We start from the raw sequence: 15,508 nt of genomic DNA on the forward strand, positions 1-15,508 counted from the left end.
TCATCAGGAAAGATTTCTAAAAATGTACCAGAGCTTAACTGGGACTTCATTTGTTCTCTAGGAAAATCTCACCTGGCCATTGTCCAGCGGGTGAATAATGAGGGAGAAGGGGACCCCTTCTATGAGGTGATGGGCATTGTCACTCTGGAGGACATCATAGAGGAGATCATTAAGTCGGAGATCCTGGATGAAACTGACCTCTACAGTAAGTGCATGGCCTTGGCTGTTGTCTAAGGTCATCCTATTTCTTCTGAGACTGTCAGAGCTGGCTTAGTTTGATATAGGCTGTGAGAGGGTGTCAGGACAAGCCTATCATTGCTGTGTGTCATCCCCCAAATGCCAGGTGCTGGCATGGCAAGATACCCTGGCTTGAATCACCCTGAGTCACTGAGAACATGCTAGCTAGATGTTTATCAGGAGAGAACCTTCAGGAACCGAGCCAAGATTAAGAAGGGGACCTCCTGGCCTTTGGATGGAAAAAGAACTAGAGGAAACCAAGTGTGCCTCAGGTGGCCACTCTGCCCTTGTTTTTGTCCCCGGTGTTGTTTTGTTTTGTCTCTTCATCCACCTAGACGCAGAACCTAGCACTCCCTGGAACTGTTCCCACAGTCGGCTCACACCGCAGCGTCAGCATGCGTGGAGACTGCCATGAGATTGCCCACACACAACCTAAGCCAAAACCTTAAATACCCCTTCTTCGATACTGCTCTTCTCCCTCATGCTTTTTCAGCCCTACAGCCTGGTTTCTCATTCTCCCTTCCCATCCCCAGCACCCGCCCTATCTCCTTTCTCCTCACCCTCCCACCCCCTGAGCCCTGAGGAACAATATGGACTCTATGTAGACAGTGACACTGCTTTTGGTTACTGAGCCTTGTCAAAGCTTTGGTTGCAAACACTACAAAGGCTTGCTGTGTCTGTGGGATGGGAGTGTTATCTAAATCTGTGGGAATCCCTAGGCCAGGAAGTATTTCCTCCTCCAAATTTCACTTCATGGGACAGCAGTCCCTTTTCCTTGCCTTGGATAGCCCATTCCATCCAGACCCCTGCCCTTATTTGCTAGAAGCAGCCATTCAGAAACTAGCTCCCAGTAGAAAAAGCTTTCATGCTGTAAGGCAGTGAGTGGTGCAGAAAGATTACCTTCCCTTTAGACTTAGAAGAGATCAAAGTTAAAAGGTGGACCAGGCCTTGACAAAACATAGCAAGAGTGTCACAGTATCTGGTTTTATTGTGATACCATGGCCAGGCCCAACTTCTTCCAATAGGGATTAACCTCTACACCCCCCACCCCCATTCCCTTCTCCCTTCACCTCTGCCCACCACTCTTGATTAAAAATTCCCAAGTGTCTCAGGAGATATATTGAAGAAGGCATTCACACTAAAGTGTTAGTGGCTAATAGTAATGATAGTAGTCTAAATGAGTACATTCCTTCCTCCAGCATTTAACAACCTCAGCATTTAACAACTTTAATGCTCCCAATACTCACTGTTAAAATAATGGGAACAAAGAGGAAGATCAGATGAATGATTCTCCAGTGATGAAATGTTAAGTGGCATTCTGATGGAGAAGGGAGAGGGGATAGTTACGTAAGCATGTCATATAAATCCGAAGGTTGCTCACCAGTGAGAACAAAAGAATTGATCCGATACATGTATTTGCTGCTCTCTTGCTAAGCAATCCTCTATCTAAAGGAGAAGGCGAGGGTTTTCCTGCCCTTATAAATAAGCTTCTGGCATGATTCCTTAAAGCTGTGAGAAGGCCAAGGAACCGGGAATACGGTGTTTCTACTCACTTGACCCCGACCCACAGGACAGCCGGGTCTGCTTCTTGCCACTGTTGCTACCCAAGCAAAAGGAGCATTCAAGCAGCAGCCCAGAGTCCAAGATAGGCCCACGAGACAGCAGCACGATAGGAGGGCACTTTCTGACTTCTAAAAGGAAACCCAAACAGTGGGGCTGAAGTGAGCTCCAAAGGGAGAAGGACAATACCAGGGAGCCAGATTCTGGGGCCCTGGTTCTTTTCCTTGGGGTTCATTCCCTTTAATTTACACTGCATCCACTCAGCCTGCACTGAAAGTTCCCTGCAGCCCTTTTTGTCTCCAGGCCAAGTTTGGAGAAAACCCAAAATCCCTTTCTCTGCCCCCCCTTAGCGCTATGAAATAGGTGAGACAGTTCAAAATTTTACCCAAAACCTAAGGGAAAGCAAAAGACACATGACCAAAGAAAACATTCTCCCTACCCCTAAAAAAATATCTTTTAACACAAGTTTTAAAAAATAAGGGAGAAAAAATTAAATTGGAAAAAGCAGATATTCTCAATCAATATCACAGACTGTCTAGGGTCCCTCTAGGTCGTCTGAGAGCCCTGCCTAGAGAACCCCCTTTGTAAGTTATAGGGCTCTCCCCATTCCTTCTCCTTTCTTCTTCCCTTGATTTTTTCTCAAGTCTCTCCTAGGGGAGAGGCTAGGGTTGGAGCAGGAGAACTGTCAGTGGGAAGAGGTGACCACCTATGTCCTTTGGGTGACATGCCTCGGGTGCTCAGGGCGTGGTTTAAATCAGCAGGAAGAGACCTGGTGAGCCCAGCTCTGGGGACAAGAGAAGGGCAGAGTCAGAAACCTCCTGGGCTCTGCCAATCCCCTTTATGCTGAGAATGCTAGTCCCTCATGTATGAATGCCATTTTGTAATCATTTCACAGGTAGGTTCTGATTGGAGTCTCATAATAACTGCATGGCACGCGTAGAAGTGTTATTGCTGATTATTAACCTCATTGTATTGATTAAAACACACACACTCTGATGCTTAGAGAGGTTGCACAGCTTGTAAGGAAGGGAGCTGGCACTAGAGCCCCAGCCTTGGGGGTGCCAGGCCAGCCTGTCCCCTTTTCCACTCTACACCACCTAAGTGTAAATAATACTGAGACATGGCAGCGTCTGTCTCCCACCTTCAATCAACATCCTTCTGCTTCCTGGGAAAGAAGTTGTGATGTCACCTACAGTTGACACTTTGCAGAAATTCATGTGATCCCAAAGGATCTATTTGTTCCATGTGACTCTGGGGAAACTTCCAAAAATCACCAGCGATTCTGAGATAGTCGCCATCTGTCTCCTGTGATCCTACAGCCGACAATCGGAAAAAGCAGAGGGTCCCACACCGGGAGAGGAAGCGGCATGACTTCTCCTTGTTTAAGCTTTCCGACTCGGAGATGAGGGTGAAGATCTCCCCACAGCTTCTGCTGGCCACGCACCGCTTCATGGCCACAGGTATGACTCTGCCCACCTGTGTCTCCTCCCCAGGCAAGTAAAGCAGAATCTAGAAGGTGAAACCCACATACCAATCATTCTTAACCTAACCAGTGTGCAGCACAGACTGAGAACCACTGTCCCAGGGGATGGGGTGCCTTAGGTAGGGCCACAGGATGCCACGTACTTTTCTTTTTCAGCCCCAGGCCTGATCTTGGGTGGAAGTGAGTACAACTCAACTCTGCTTTTCTCTCCTTTACTCTAGAAAAGAGCTAAAGGAACCACTGCTGCTCTTTTCCCTTCCTCCACCTGCTTCCTGGCAGGAGCCGAGCTCCATCCTGTTGAAGCTGGGGTGCCCCCAAGGATCTTCCTGTTGAAGAGGGAAAGGCCCTGTGCCACCTAGCCACAAGGCCTGGGGTCCCATAACCTCCTAGGACCAGATAGGCTTGTGACCTTCAAATTCTTAAAATACAGAAGTCAATTGTGAATCTTGAAATCTCTAGAAAGAAAAAAAAAGCGAGAGGATCCAAATACAAATTTCTCCTTCTTGTAAAGCAGCTAAAATGTGTCTCTGATCCAGGCCTAATTAGGGTGCTGACTTAGAATGATCACACCCATGACTAAGTTCTGTTGTCAGTTAATCCAACATAGATTTATTGAGAATATAATGAGTGCTAATACTGTTCCGGGTGCCAACAAGTAGAAAAGTTTAAATTGGAGCTTCTTTAAAGTAGTTTTCAACATGTTTTCTGGTTCTGAATACAGATTTCACTACTGCCTGCCTGTTTTCCATCATATCACATCACATCCCATATAATATTTGGGGTACAACAGTGCTTCACATTTTTGATAACTTATCCAGTAATTAACTCTCTGTATTATTAACTTGGAATTTCATTTCTTTGTTTTTAAATTTTTTGTTTATTTATTTATTTTTGAGAGAGAGAGAGAGAGAGAGAGAGAGAGAGAGAGCACAGGTTGGGGAGGGGCAGAGAGAGAAAGAGAGAGAGAGAGAGAGAGGGAGACATAGAATCCAAAGCAGGCTCCAGGCTCTGAGCTGTCAGCCCAGATCCCCACACGGGGCTCAAACCCAGGAACTGTGAGATGGTGACCTGAGCAGAAGTCGGACACTTAACTGACTGAGCCACCCAGGTGCCCTGGAATTTCATTTCACTCAACAAATACATGTCCTACAAATAAGCCAGATTGAATTTTCTATATTTCATTTGATCACAGCATTAAAGCCTTTGTTGTTCACATGGCCTACTTATCTGTGCTCTTTTTATCATTACTCTTTCTTCTTAAACCACTTTATTGAGGTATGATTGACATACAAAAAGTGGTTCATATTTAACACAAACAACTTGAGTTTGGAGATAAGTATACACCTGTGAAACTATTACCACAGTCTATGCCATAAACATATCCACTACCTCCAAAAGTTTCCTCCCACCCTCTTTATTTATTATTATTTTTTATATGTTAGCATCAGATCCTATGCTTTTAGCACAATTTTAAGTATACAGTATAGTATTGCTAATTATAGGCACTAAGCTATGCAGGAGATCTCTAGGACTTATTCATCCTGCATAAAAAATTTTGCACCCTTTGACCAATACTTCCCCCAAGTCGCCCTCCCACTAGGCCTGGGCAACCCTGCTGTTACTCTCTGCTTCTATGAGTTTGACTATTTTAGATTCATCATGTAAGTGGTATCATACATAGTTGCCCTTATGTGTCTGGCTTATTTCATTTAGCATAATGCCGTCCAGGTTCAACCATGTTGTTGCAAATGGCGAAATTGCCTTCTTTTTTAAATCCACATACAACTGTAAATAAAATCAAGAAAAAAATAAGTAGCAAAACTGACATTTCCAAAATGGTGACCTGGTTCTCCAGTGTGCCAGCACAGAGATACACTCCCCAGAGGGCATGGCGAAAACCTGAGGCACACACTCAGGTTTAAGAACCACCCTCACCCCTTCCACCTGAGAGAATCACAAGAGCCCTGCCAGCTTGGTGCCCAGGAACATGAATGGAGGTGGCCCTAGATACATGCCCTGGTTTTGCCCATCCTGATTCCTCCACCTGCGATTCTTCCTCCCTCCCTATCTCCCCTAGAGGTGGAACCCTTTAAATCTCTGTACCTTTCGGAGAAGATCCTGCTCCGGCTCCTGAAACATCCCAATGTGATCCAGGAGCTAAAGTTTGACGAGAAGAACAAGAAGGCCCCAGAACACTACCTCTACCAGCGCAACCGCCCCGTGGACTACTTCGTGCTGCTTCTCCAGGTGAGTGGGAAATTTGGAGACCCTCTCAGGGCAGGACAAGGGCATCTCCAGGCTGGAGAGGAATGGCTGTGCCTCCCCAGTGCCAGGTTCGAAGACTGAGCTTGCTGCTTCAGGGCAAGGCCAGTTGGGGAGGACGTTTGTTCATGACCCACAGAAGGGGCCAAGTATGATTGGCTGGTGTCCTGGGAGTGGTGGGATCTTGATGGCATTTAGTCTAACCAGTCAGCAGTGTCGATGGTGGGGTGGGGTGGGTACTTTTCCAGCAGAGGGGTTCTGTGGCTGAACTTCCAAAACCATTGTCCTATAGAATCCCAAATGCCTCCTTGTCTGCTTAGAAATCCCCAGAAATGGAACTGTCCATTGCCTCCCCCCAAACTGTAGATGATTCTTGTTTAAAGCCCTTCCCTCTGTCACACTGAAATCTCACCATATCCGACTCCCACCCACTCCTTGCTCCACTCCCTGGAGGCATTGTGGAACACATCCATTCTCTCTGCCACATGTCAGCCTTTGCACTCTCTCAGATCTTCTCCTCCTTAATAGGACCAGGAAGGGAACTGAAGACCAGATGAAAGAGGTGCGGCATCTTCCTGGTGCTCACATAGGTACCATCGCCTTCTGCCTGAGTGCCTGAATAGGCCTGGCGTAAATACACGTCATGTGTGGTTCCAGCTTGTGACGCTGCTGGCTCTCAGGCCTGGCTCCACCCTTAGTGCTATCACTGTTTCCCATCTCTCCTCAACAGAATCTTATGGACCCTAAATATAGTGATTGCCTTAAAATCTTAATTAAACTCAATCAACTTAGACATGGCCTCTCTTTGTTACAGTCCACCTACGGCCTGTCTGCTCTGACCCTGTGATGGGCCTCACACGCATCCTTCCAAATAACCTCAATAACATGACCTCCCTTCTCCAAAAGTAGAGATTTTCACTGCTGGAAATCAAGGAGGGTCTTGTTAAATTGTTGATATAACATAATGAACTCATATAACCTATTTTATGCTTAATGTAAACTTAACCATTTTCAAATAAAAGCTGGAGGGAGTAAAATGTAGTGGCAAGAGTATTGCTTCAGAAATTGGAAAGATCTGGCTTTAAGATTCCAGTATTGCCACTTCCTAACTAACCTTGACCAAGTCACTTAATCTCTCTGAGACTCTAATTGATTCTTCCATAAACTGGGGATAAAAGCAGTATGGGCCTCATAAGGTTGTGGGACTGAGTGAACAAGAATCTATGCGTGTGCATAACACTGTACTGGGCCCATAGACACACACTACATGCTACCCATTAGCTGTCATTATCACTGGTAACAAACAAGCTCCACACAGAATCAGATTTTGTCTCAACCAGACTTAGACATGGTCTACTCAGACCCCACTAAACCAGTGGGTCAGTTTACAGAGCCCAGGGCTAGCTGGTGCCTGGCCATTCATCATGAAAGGGCCATCATAGCATGCAAAGAGAGCTTGGTTATTCAGGACTGGATGCTCCTTTATGGACTAAGCAGTTAATTTACTGCAAAGGGCTACTGAGGTTGGAGGCACTATTTTTGAAATGAGTCTGGACAGACTTCACATCTCCCTGGGATAAGAACGTAAGTCCACTTGTTATCCAGACAAAAGTGCTTAGGGTCATAGTCAGTAATAGGAGTGGAGGTGCTCGTACATGTACACCCTTAGCACGGTTCCTTCTTTCTCCAGGGTAAAGTAGAAGTGGAGGTTGGTAAGGAAGGCCTTCGCTTCGAGAATGGAGCCTTCACCTACTATGGTGTCCCAGCCATCATGACCACTGCTTGCTCAGGTATTCCTGTTCCCAAGTCTCAGGTTATTGGGGAAGCAATGGAATATTATAGGAAAGAACATGCTGGGTTCAAGTCCGGACTCCTCTTAGGGACCCTGAACAAGCCATTTAACTTCCTAGGCTTTAGTTGCCCCCTCTGTAAAATGGGTATAAGAGTCATTTTTTATTAAGAGAGTTTGTTTGTAGAAGTACATGGTAGACTGTAACATTATCAAGTGTTAGGAGTGGATAGTGGATATTTTTCCATCCGAAAAGACAAGTTTCTTTTGCTTTTTACACTTCCATCTGATCGCCTGGTTTTTGCAGGGTTAATTGGTGCTGGGGGTGGGGTGGAAGAGGGGGCATTCCCACAAGAAGGTGTGTTTTCTGAACTGCCTCTGAAACACACTGCATCCTTCTGTCCTTAGATAACGATGTGCGGAAGGTTGGAAGTCTGGCTGGATCCTCTGTCTTTCGTATGTATCTCTCAAACCCCTCCCTCATCTGCCCCCATCGTAGTCCTGCCTCAGCCCACTCTGGGGACCTGGACTGAGCACTTTGAGCCTGGGCTGGGGCTAACACAAATGTTGGCAGCCTGTTTGTAATGCTCTGCCAAGAACACTGCCTCCTGCCAGGTACCCACAGACCACAGGTGCTTAGTTTCTGCATTTGCAATGTTTTCTGCTGCTTCTCTGCTCATGGGCAAGTGATGAGTGACGGGGAGCAAAGTATGGGGGGGGGAGGGGGGGGCGGGACACCATGTGTTGTCACATGCTGGGGAATGAAGGCAGGTGTTTGGCGTGCTCTGGTGGAGGTTCAGCCTTTCCTTCTCTGCTGTGATATAATTCACCCACTGGCCTTTATTTGAAAACCCTAGTAAGTCATTGCTGTGTCTGTGGGGTCAGTAGGAAGTGACTGCAAGATCTTAGGATGTAAGTCCCAGGCTGGTACAATATGTTGCTTATCTACATCTCTTTCCTTGTCACCACATCTTAGCTGGTAGAGAGCTGGCTGCCAGCTGGCTGTGCATGTGAATGGTGGGGGCTGGCCCAGGGCTGATGGCTGGTCTGTTCTGCCCCTTCTGTGCTCTACCTTCTTGCTGTTTCATGTGTGTAGTTATTGCCCTTGCGTTTAGAAGGCATGGCATTTATTGGAATGTAAGTGTGATCCAGAAAGAATTATTTGTCTAGATTGCCTATTAATTCACTGGTCTGAATTTTGCATTGCTTTCAGCTGTTGGTGTTTACAAAGGTGGCTATTTTAATGCCAAATGGGGTGTTTTCTCTTATTACAAAAGATACTTTACAAAGTGCACTATATCAGTATTTATCAGAGGGTTCCAAAGTTTGATATCACAATCCCCGGGATATGAAAGGTAGATACCATTTTAACACAGAGATACTGAAGAATTGCTCCAAATTACCCAGTGAGTTGATGACACCCAGATACATTCCAGTGTCCAAACTAGTTCACATAGCACAATGAAATACACATTTGAGACCCATCATGTTCCAGAATGCAACTTCTGTGTGGAAAGATTGGAACACTTTACAGTGTAATTCACAACCTAGCCCAGCAGGAGGCTGAAATCAAGTTGAAGTACCTGCCCATACCTAAGACATAGCCCAACATGAGCTGAAGATCTGTAAAATGTAAGATTATATACTTATATAAGCCAACAAATCTCAAGTTTGATGAAGGAAGCTCATCATCTTAGAACAAGAACTCTGGATGGGTGAGGGATGGGCTAGAGGACCAGGTAAATCTTGGTTCTTTAAAGATTTCCATCCATCATATTAGGGATTGCTCAAAGTGGAGTAATTCCTAGGATTCTAAATGTTACTTACCTCTGTTGGCCTTGTTCTGGCTCTTTCAGAAGACCAAAGGAGGTGGAAACAAAGAGCTACATGAGACTTCCCAGCCCACCTAATTTGAATGGCTTTTCTTAAAAAATATATGTGTGTATATATATATATACACATGTATATATTAGAAGTAGTAGAAAGATGTTATCTGGTTTCCTCCCTCCCTTTCTTCCTGTCTCTAGTTCTTTCTATCAAAATCCTTCCATTTTATAAGTGAGACAGGAGTAAACTTGCAACACTGACCTCTCCTTCAAAACTGGTTAACTAAAAAGTAGCATTAAACTCTTTCCCTCGCCTCACTTCTGAGCATCTTTATAAATCTTCAGAAGGAAAAAGAAATCGAATTAGCAGTATGGGTATGGAAATATTTTCTGTTGTCCACCCCCCCAAGCCCTCCCCAGTGTGAAATATCTGCCAGGGCCTCCACACCTCACAGTTGTCCCAGATGCGTCCTCAGCCCAGGGATCCAGCCACCTGGCATCTTTCACTGGCCAAGAACGTCAACCTGAAATCAAAGGAGAGCTTAAGGCAGTAAATTCTTCTAGGGTCTTGGTCTAGCAAACTACTCCTGTCCTCAAAGCCAGCCTGTAGCTTTATTAGCCTTTGAAGGAGATAAATGGGATGACAGATTTGCCAGAGCACTTGTCCTGGGACCTATGCCTCGGAATTGAACTTGAGGTTATGAGTAAGTCCCCCTGGTTTTCCTGTGTAGGGCAAAGGGAACACAGCCAGCACTGTCTCGTCTATCTTGGGTCTGATTGCCAAGAACCCAGGAGGACCACAGTGAGCCTAGAACTCTGAAGGAACCAGGCTTGAGCTCAGGGTAGAGGGAACGGCTGCCCACAGGGTGAGGTAGGCAGGGATAGACTGTCTCCCACCTGTTTGGTGGAGTATACATTTAATTTGCAGCCCAGGAAGCTCTAGGATGCTTCTTGAGACTATGGAGTTTCTTATTCCAGTATGTCTCACTACGTTAGGAGCCAATATTCTTCGACATCTGGTGTTAGAGTAAATGATTATTAGGTAGGTATAAAGCTCTCCCACTCCCCTGCATATATGGGTAATTTCAGTAAAATCATCTGGTGCAGCAGATAAGGCTACAGAAGTTGCATGTTTCGGTGTGCTGTTACCTGCAGACTGATTTCATTTAGTCCCCAAAGAAGGGGGCTCTCAGAATAATCGTGTAAGAACACGGAAGACAGATTCCCAGACAGAAACACCCCTCGACCTAGCAATGCACCATTCTTCCCCAGTGCTGTGACCACCGAGGAGCTCCTAGGAGCCTGAGGCAGGAGGATTCCGCTTCCTTAAGGCCGCCCCTTGTAGTAGCGTGCACTTTGCTTTTAGCCTTCCCACAGGTCTGGCAGTTGGGAGAGCCTGGTGCTGATGCGGTGCTGGACGCCCAGTGCATTTGCTGGCTCAGAGAGAATGCCGCATACACACAGTCCCTGCCAGGACACTGCCTGTTCTTGACAGGTCTCATTCCCTCTAAGATTACTGCACATCTTTTCAGAAGACTTTCAACAAACTCTGTTTTATGTTCCTCCTTCTGGAGAGTGACTTTGTGAGAGGATGCAATTTCCTGTTTTCAGAAGCGGAGAAATGTAACGTTGTGAAGATTCAAGAACAGCATGACTTACACACTTTGCTCTTTGTCTTTCTTTTATGTTTATCTTCCCTTTTGCATCTCACAAATCCTTGGCCCTTGACTCTTTAGTGCCTGTCTCTGTGTCTCGTACCTTCGCCTTCAGCAGAGGGGACTCTCTGGCGGGCTCCCCAGGTAAACATGCATGGGTGTTTCGGGTATCCGTAGATCCTGTAGGGTTCGCAGGAGGCCTTTGGTCTCTGTCACCATCCTGTGAGAGAACTAGTCTCTCCCAGCAGGCACGGCCATGACTAAGGCATAGCACGCCACACAGGTAACACTCATTTGCACATACAGCCCAGGGATTGCTGGTTCAATGGTGACACTTGGGTTCAGCTCCCCGGGATGTCTTTGTGTGTGTACAGGGAGAAATGATGGGCTGAGAGATGGTGTGAGCTTTCCTGTCATTTGTCTGACTGCAAAATGGAAGATGAGGAGTGCAGCAGGAGCGAAATAGAGACAATGGAATACTGTTCTTTATTACTACCTGTTTTTCCTCCACCTTTTGTTCTATGTGGTCTCTGCCTTTAGCTAACCCATCCTCCTCCTCCTCCTCATAATATTACCCAGTAGTGACCATATTCTCTCTGGCCTTACTCATACAAAGAATATGTGTAAAACTTTCAAAACAACTTTTCATTAGGTTTAACCTCTGTTGTTAATTAAATAAAAGATGCTGGGTTTCTTTTTAACTGGGTCAAGCAGCTCCTCACAGAACTATATAGTAACTCAAGGACTGAGTAGAATGTAATACATCTAAATAAGCAATTAAGTGTTTGTATTGTTTTCATCTCGAGAGGTTGCTCTGTTAGGCTCATGGAGTAAGTAATGACGAAACCAAGAATTTACTTGTTAAAAGTTAGAATGTGAAAACACAGTCCAGTTCCCTGTATCCTCCACATCTGTCTCCCTTATCCCAATGCTACAGTATGATTCTGAGGCCTTACCATAACCTCAGTCATCAAGAATCCAGTTATGTTTTGCTATCTGTACAGTAGACCCTCAACTTTCAAAAAGGCTATGCCCTGACACCCCAAGCCCCCAAGTTTGCAATTTCAGAAATATTTATGTTGACTCCTGCTTTCTCCCAAATCACATTTTTCCCATCAAAAATCATCTGGTTCCCATGTTTATCTGTACAAGACAAGTCAGTCACCTTCTCAGATTTCACCAAGGTTTCCTCTCTCACTTAATGGTGATCTTCCACCAAGAAATAAAATTTTTCTCACTTTGTGAGAGCTCATGCCTTCATGATGACCATAGGCCAGCTCAGTCGATGTGGGATGCCGGGCTGGTGCCTTCACCAGCTAACTGGTCTGCTTCTGCCTGCCGGCACAATTAGAAATGACCACATCATGGACCTTCAAGATCCTTCACACTCAGGGAGTCTCAGCAAATGAAGAGTGTGTTATGAAGTTTCAGCTGAAACGGAAGATGCACATTTTTCAACCAAATAGGATCAAAGCAACATTGTAGTCTCCTTTTAAATAACCCTCAGTTAACCAGACAAGCCAGTTCATTTTAACTTTCCGGTTAAAGGAAGGTTCACTCTAGTTCATTGATATTTATTATGAAAAACTTGATGGTAACCCAGTTGTCAGACCAAGATGAGGGTGATTCGTTCCTGCTGTGTGACACACACCCCCTCAGGAGCTGTTGCTACTTCTAATGCAACCCTCGTTCGTGCCATCTGCCCCTGAGAGCTCTTTTAACCATCCCGCCTCATTTTCCATGACTGGCTGTTCAACCCAAAGGAAACTGGCAGGCCACACAGCATGGCCAGCTTCTTCCAACCTTCGGTTTACCTCTGCAGAGTGGAGCAGTGACAGTGCAGGAAGAGGAAAGAAAAGTCATGGGTGCCTTGCTTCTCCTTTGATTCTTTCCTCCTCACCTCCTTTCATCCAGTCCCCTTTTGCCTGGCCCCATACTTGATTTATGATCCAGATACAGTTATTTACATATATTACGTCTTACCCCCATCTTACACAGAGGAGTTGAGAAATCGTGGAAATCAATAGGGCCTTTAAGTTTAAAAAGAACTCTATCATTTTATTTGATCCCCACAACCACCATAGGAGATGCGAAGGAATTATTGTTGGAAAACAACAGATAAGGAAACAGGCTCCGAAAACTTTAAGCCATCGATCAGTATCACAGGTGTGGTGACGAGGTGGAAGGGTGAGGACTGGAATCCAAATCTCTCTCTATTTTTTAATTTTACGTTTATTTTTTTCAAATTTTTCCAATTGTTTTTTATTCTTAACCAAAGTTTCCAATTGGAAAGAATAAGTTACAGGAATCAAAGGCAGAGCATACTCGCATGCAGTCAGTGATAGTGTGATAGTGATGTAATGAGACAGATGGTGGCTACCCTTGTGAACACAGCATCAGATATAAACTTGTCATCAGATATAAACTGAGTTGTACACCTGAAACCAGTATAACCGTGTGTCAGCTATACTCAAAAAAAGAAAAAAGTTTCCAGTTTTATTGAGACATAATTGACATACAACATTGTGTAAGTTTAAGATGTATGTGATATATACGGGTATGTATTGCAAAATTCTTTCTTATTTTAAATCCCAGTGTAGTTAATGCACAGTGCTATATTAGTTTCAGGCGTACAATATGGTGACACGTGGCATTTAAGAAACAACAAATGAGCAAAGGGAAAAGAGACAAATCAAGAAATAGACTCTTAACTATAGAGAACAGTTCAGCTGATGGTTAACAGAGGGGAAGGGGTGAAGGAAAGAGGGAAATAGGTGATGGGGATCAAGGAATGCACTTGTCTTGATGAGCACCCGGTGATGTATGGAATCCAAGTCTTCTAGGTCCCGCTCTCTTATTGTCTGGACCTGGCTGCCCCTCTGAACATGGGCATTTTGTGCCGCCTAGAAGGCTGTGACTTATTAGCATTTTGAAAGCAGTTGTGCTAATGAATTATGGTGCTCACAGTGGATGGAGGCCACCAGTCCCTGTGCCAAATATTGCCACCATTGTCCATAGCAGTTTCTTTCTATTTGAACTTTAGGTTTGAAATAAGGAGAGCGGAGTGGTTTTGTGCATTGCTTCTAGTGCGTGATGTAGTTAGCCAGCTTTGCAGGTGCTTTCATTTAAAAAGTAAACTTCTGATCAACCCACTGAGAGTACACGGCTCCATTGCAGTTACCATTCCCTCTCCCCAGAGTCATCCATTTTTTATTTCCCCAGGGGAGATGATTTTGCGTTCCCCATGACAATCCTTCCAAATCCACAAAAGCACAGAGGCAGGAGAGAGGTCAGAAGCAAGGAGTCTTTTTCAGTGTTCAACTGACCATCTGAAATGCGCTTTGAGATCGATGGGGACAGTTTCCTCCCAGAATATATAGGGAGTCTCTAAAAATAATCCTTTTACTTTGTGAAATGTGGTAAGTGGAAATATTCCTTTGGTTTGGCTTTTGTGTAGTAAACATTTGGGAACCATTAAAGCTCCATGTAATGTGAGCGAGTTCATCTGGGCTCCTAACTCGGGCTGATTTGCAGAGTTCACATTATAGCTCTGACAGAGAGCTTTTGGCATTTGGTTGTCTGATGTTGAATATTACCCCAGAATGATGAATTTTAATATTCCTAGTTTGTACTATTCTAGGTCTATGTAATTAAGCTCCCCATCCAGTCTGGGGAACACAGATGGCCCATGGCACAGTGACCATGACCAAAGAGGGCTGTTCCCCCTTGCCCCTCACTGATGCTCCAAAAGATAGAAGCAGGAAGCCACTGAAGCCTACTTTCCCCTTGGATCCCCAGACTGAAAAGGGAAGTGGGGTATTCTTCTGTATCATGGGTTCTGCTCCAGGTACAGGTGTCATGAGTGAGGCAAGTGTCCCAGAGCTGTGTATAGAGTCATGGGGCCCCATCTATCGGTGCAGAGGAGATTCCATCCAGCCCCAGTTACAGTGTAAAGTCCTCTTCTGCCCCCTCTCCAACCCCACACCCAATTTTACCCCAGGGCCTTCTCCACCCAACCTCAATAACTCTAGCTTACTATCTAGGACAGATATCCCTTGTAGACTTACCATGAAAGGGCTGTAGGAATGAGGTCTATCACACTTCTCCCCAGCACTTAGGAGTCTAGAGCAGAAAACCCTGCTCCCCACCGCCCAGTCTCTCCAGGGCCAGCTCGAGGGTGTAATATAATAGCAACAGTGAACAAGGGATATGTTGGCTGCTCCCGCCTGTTGAGGGATTCTGTGGTCAGTTTTATGATCACTGTTTGATCAGTCCCCTCTTAGACCTCTCTGACTGTAGTTAGGATTTTCCTCTTTACTCCCCCAACTGGGCCCCTGCTCTTAGGAAATGCCAAGGGGAATTATACAACTTGAACTAGTTTGCCATGCTGCTGGGACACTCGTCTGTTACTGATTTCTTCTCTTTTTTTTTATTAAAAGCATTTCCATTCCCCTTGCTCAGAAACCTCTGAGTGTATGTGCACAATTACCAAGATGCCGAGTCATCAGCATCCTACCTATTGAGGAATGTCAGGCTCTGGGACACGAAAACATTGATCTTGCACAACACTCAGATGAGCTGGGACTTTCTTTGTCATGAAATGAGGGCTCTTTTCCTTTTAAAAATTGCTTTTATAGGCCTGACCCTTGTAAGACAGTTGTATCTTTTGGTGTTGGGAATCCTTTGGGATTTTGAA

General features: G+C 45.2%; 1 protein-coding gene across 4 annotated transcripts in view; it reads left to right on the top strand.

Moving 5' to 3' along the window:
* The window catches only part of CNNM1 (cyclin and CBS domain divalent metal cation transport mediator 1), a 58,575-nt gene that overhangs the window by 25,118 nt on the left and 17,949 nt on the right, over positions 1-15,508 (top strand). Inside the window, exons 2-7 of one of the 4 annotated variants that reach the window (XM_019459093.2) lie at positions 62-205; positions 3,117-3,257; positions 5,358-5,527; positions 7,233-7,332; positions 7,740-7,787; positions 10,894-10,956. In XM_019459093.2, coding sequence (XP_019314638.1) covers positions 62-205; positions 3,117-3,257; positions 5,358-5,527; positions 7,233-7,332; positions 7,740-7,787; positions 10,894-10,956 — 666 coding nt within the window. The remainder of the gene's footprint in view (positions 1-61; positions 206-3,116; positions 3,258-5,357; positions 5,528-7,232; positions 7,333-7,739; positions 7,788-10,893; positions 10,957-15,508) is intronic. The other 3 variants (XM_019459094.2, XM_019459096.2, XM_053909821.1) reach the window with 3 other exon arrangements.

The sequence above is a fragment of the Panthera pardus genome, unplaced genomic scaffold, assembly GCF_024362965.1.
Source record: "Panthera pardus isolate Hobbes unplaced genomic scaffold, ASM2436296v1 HiC_scaffold_22, whole genome shotgun sequence".
Lineage (NCBI taxonomy): Eukaryota > Metazoa > Chordata > Mammalia > Carnivora > Felidae > Panthera > Panthera pardus.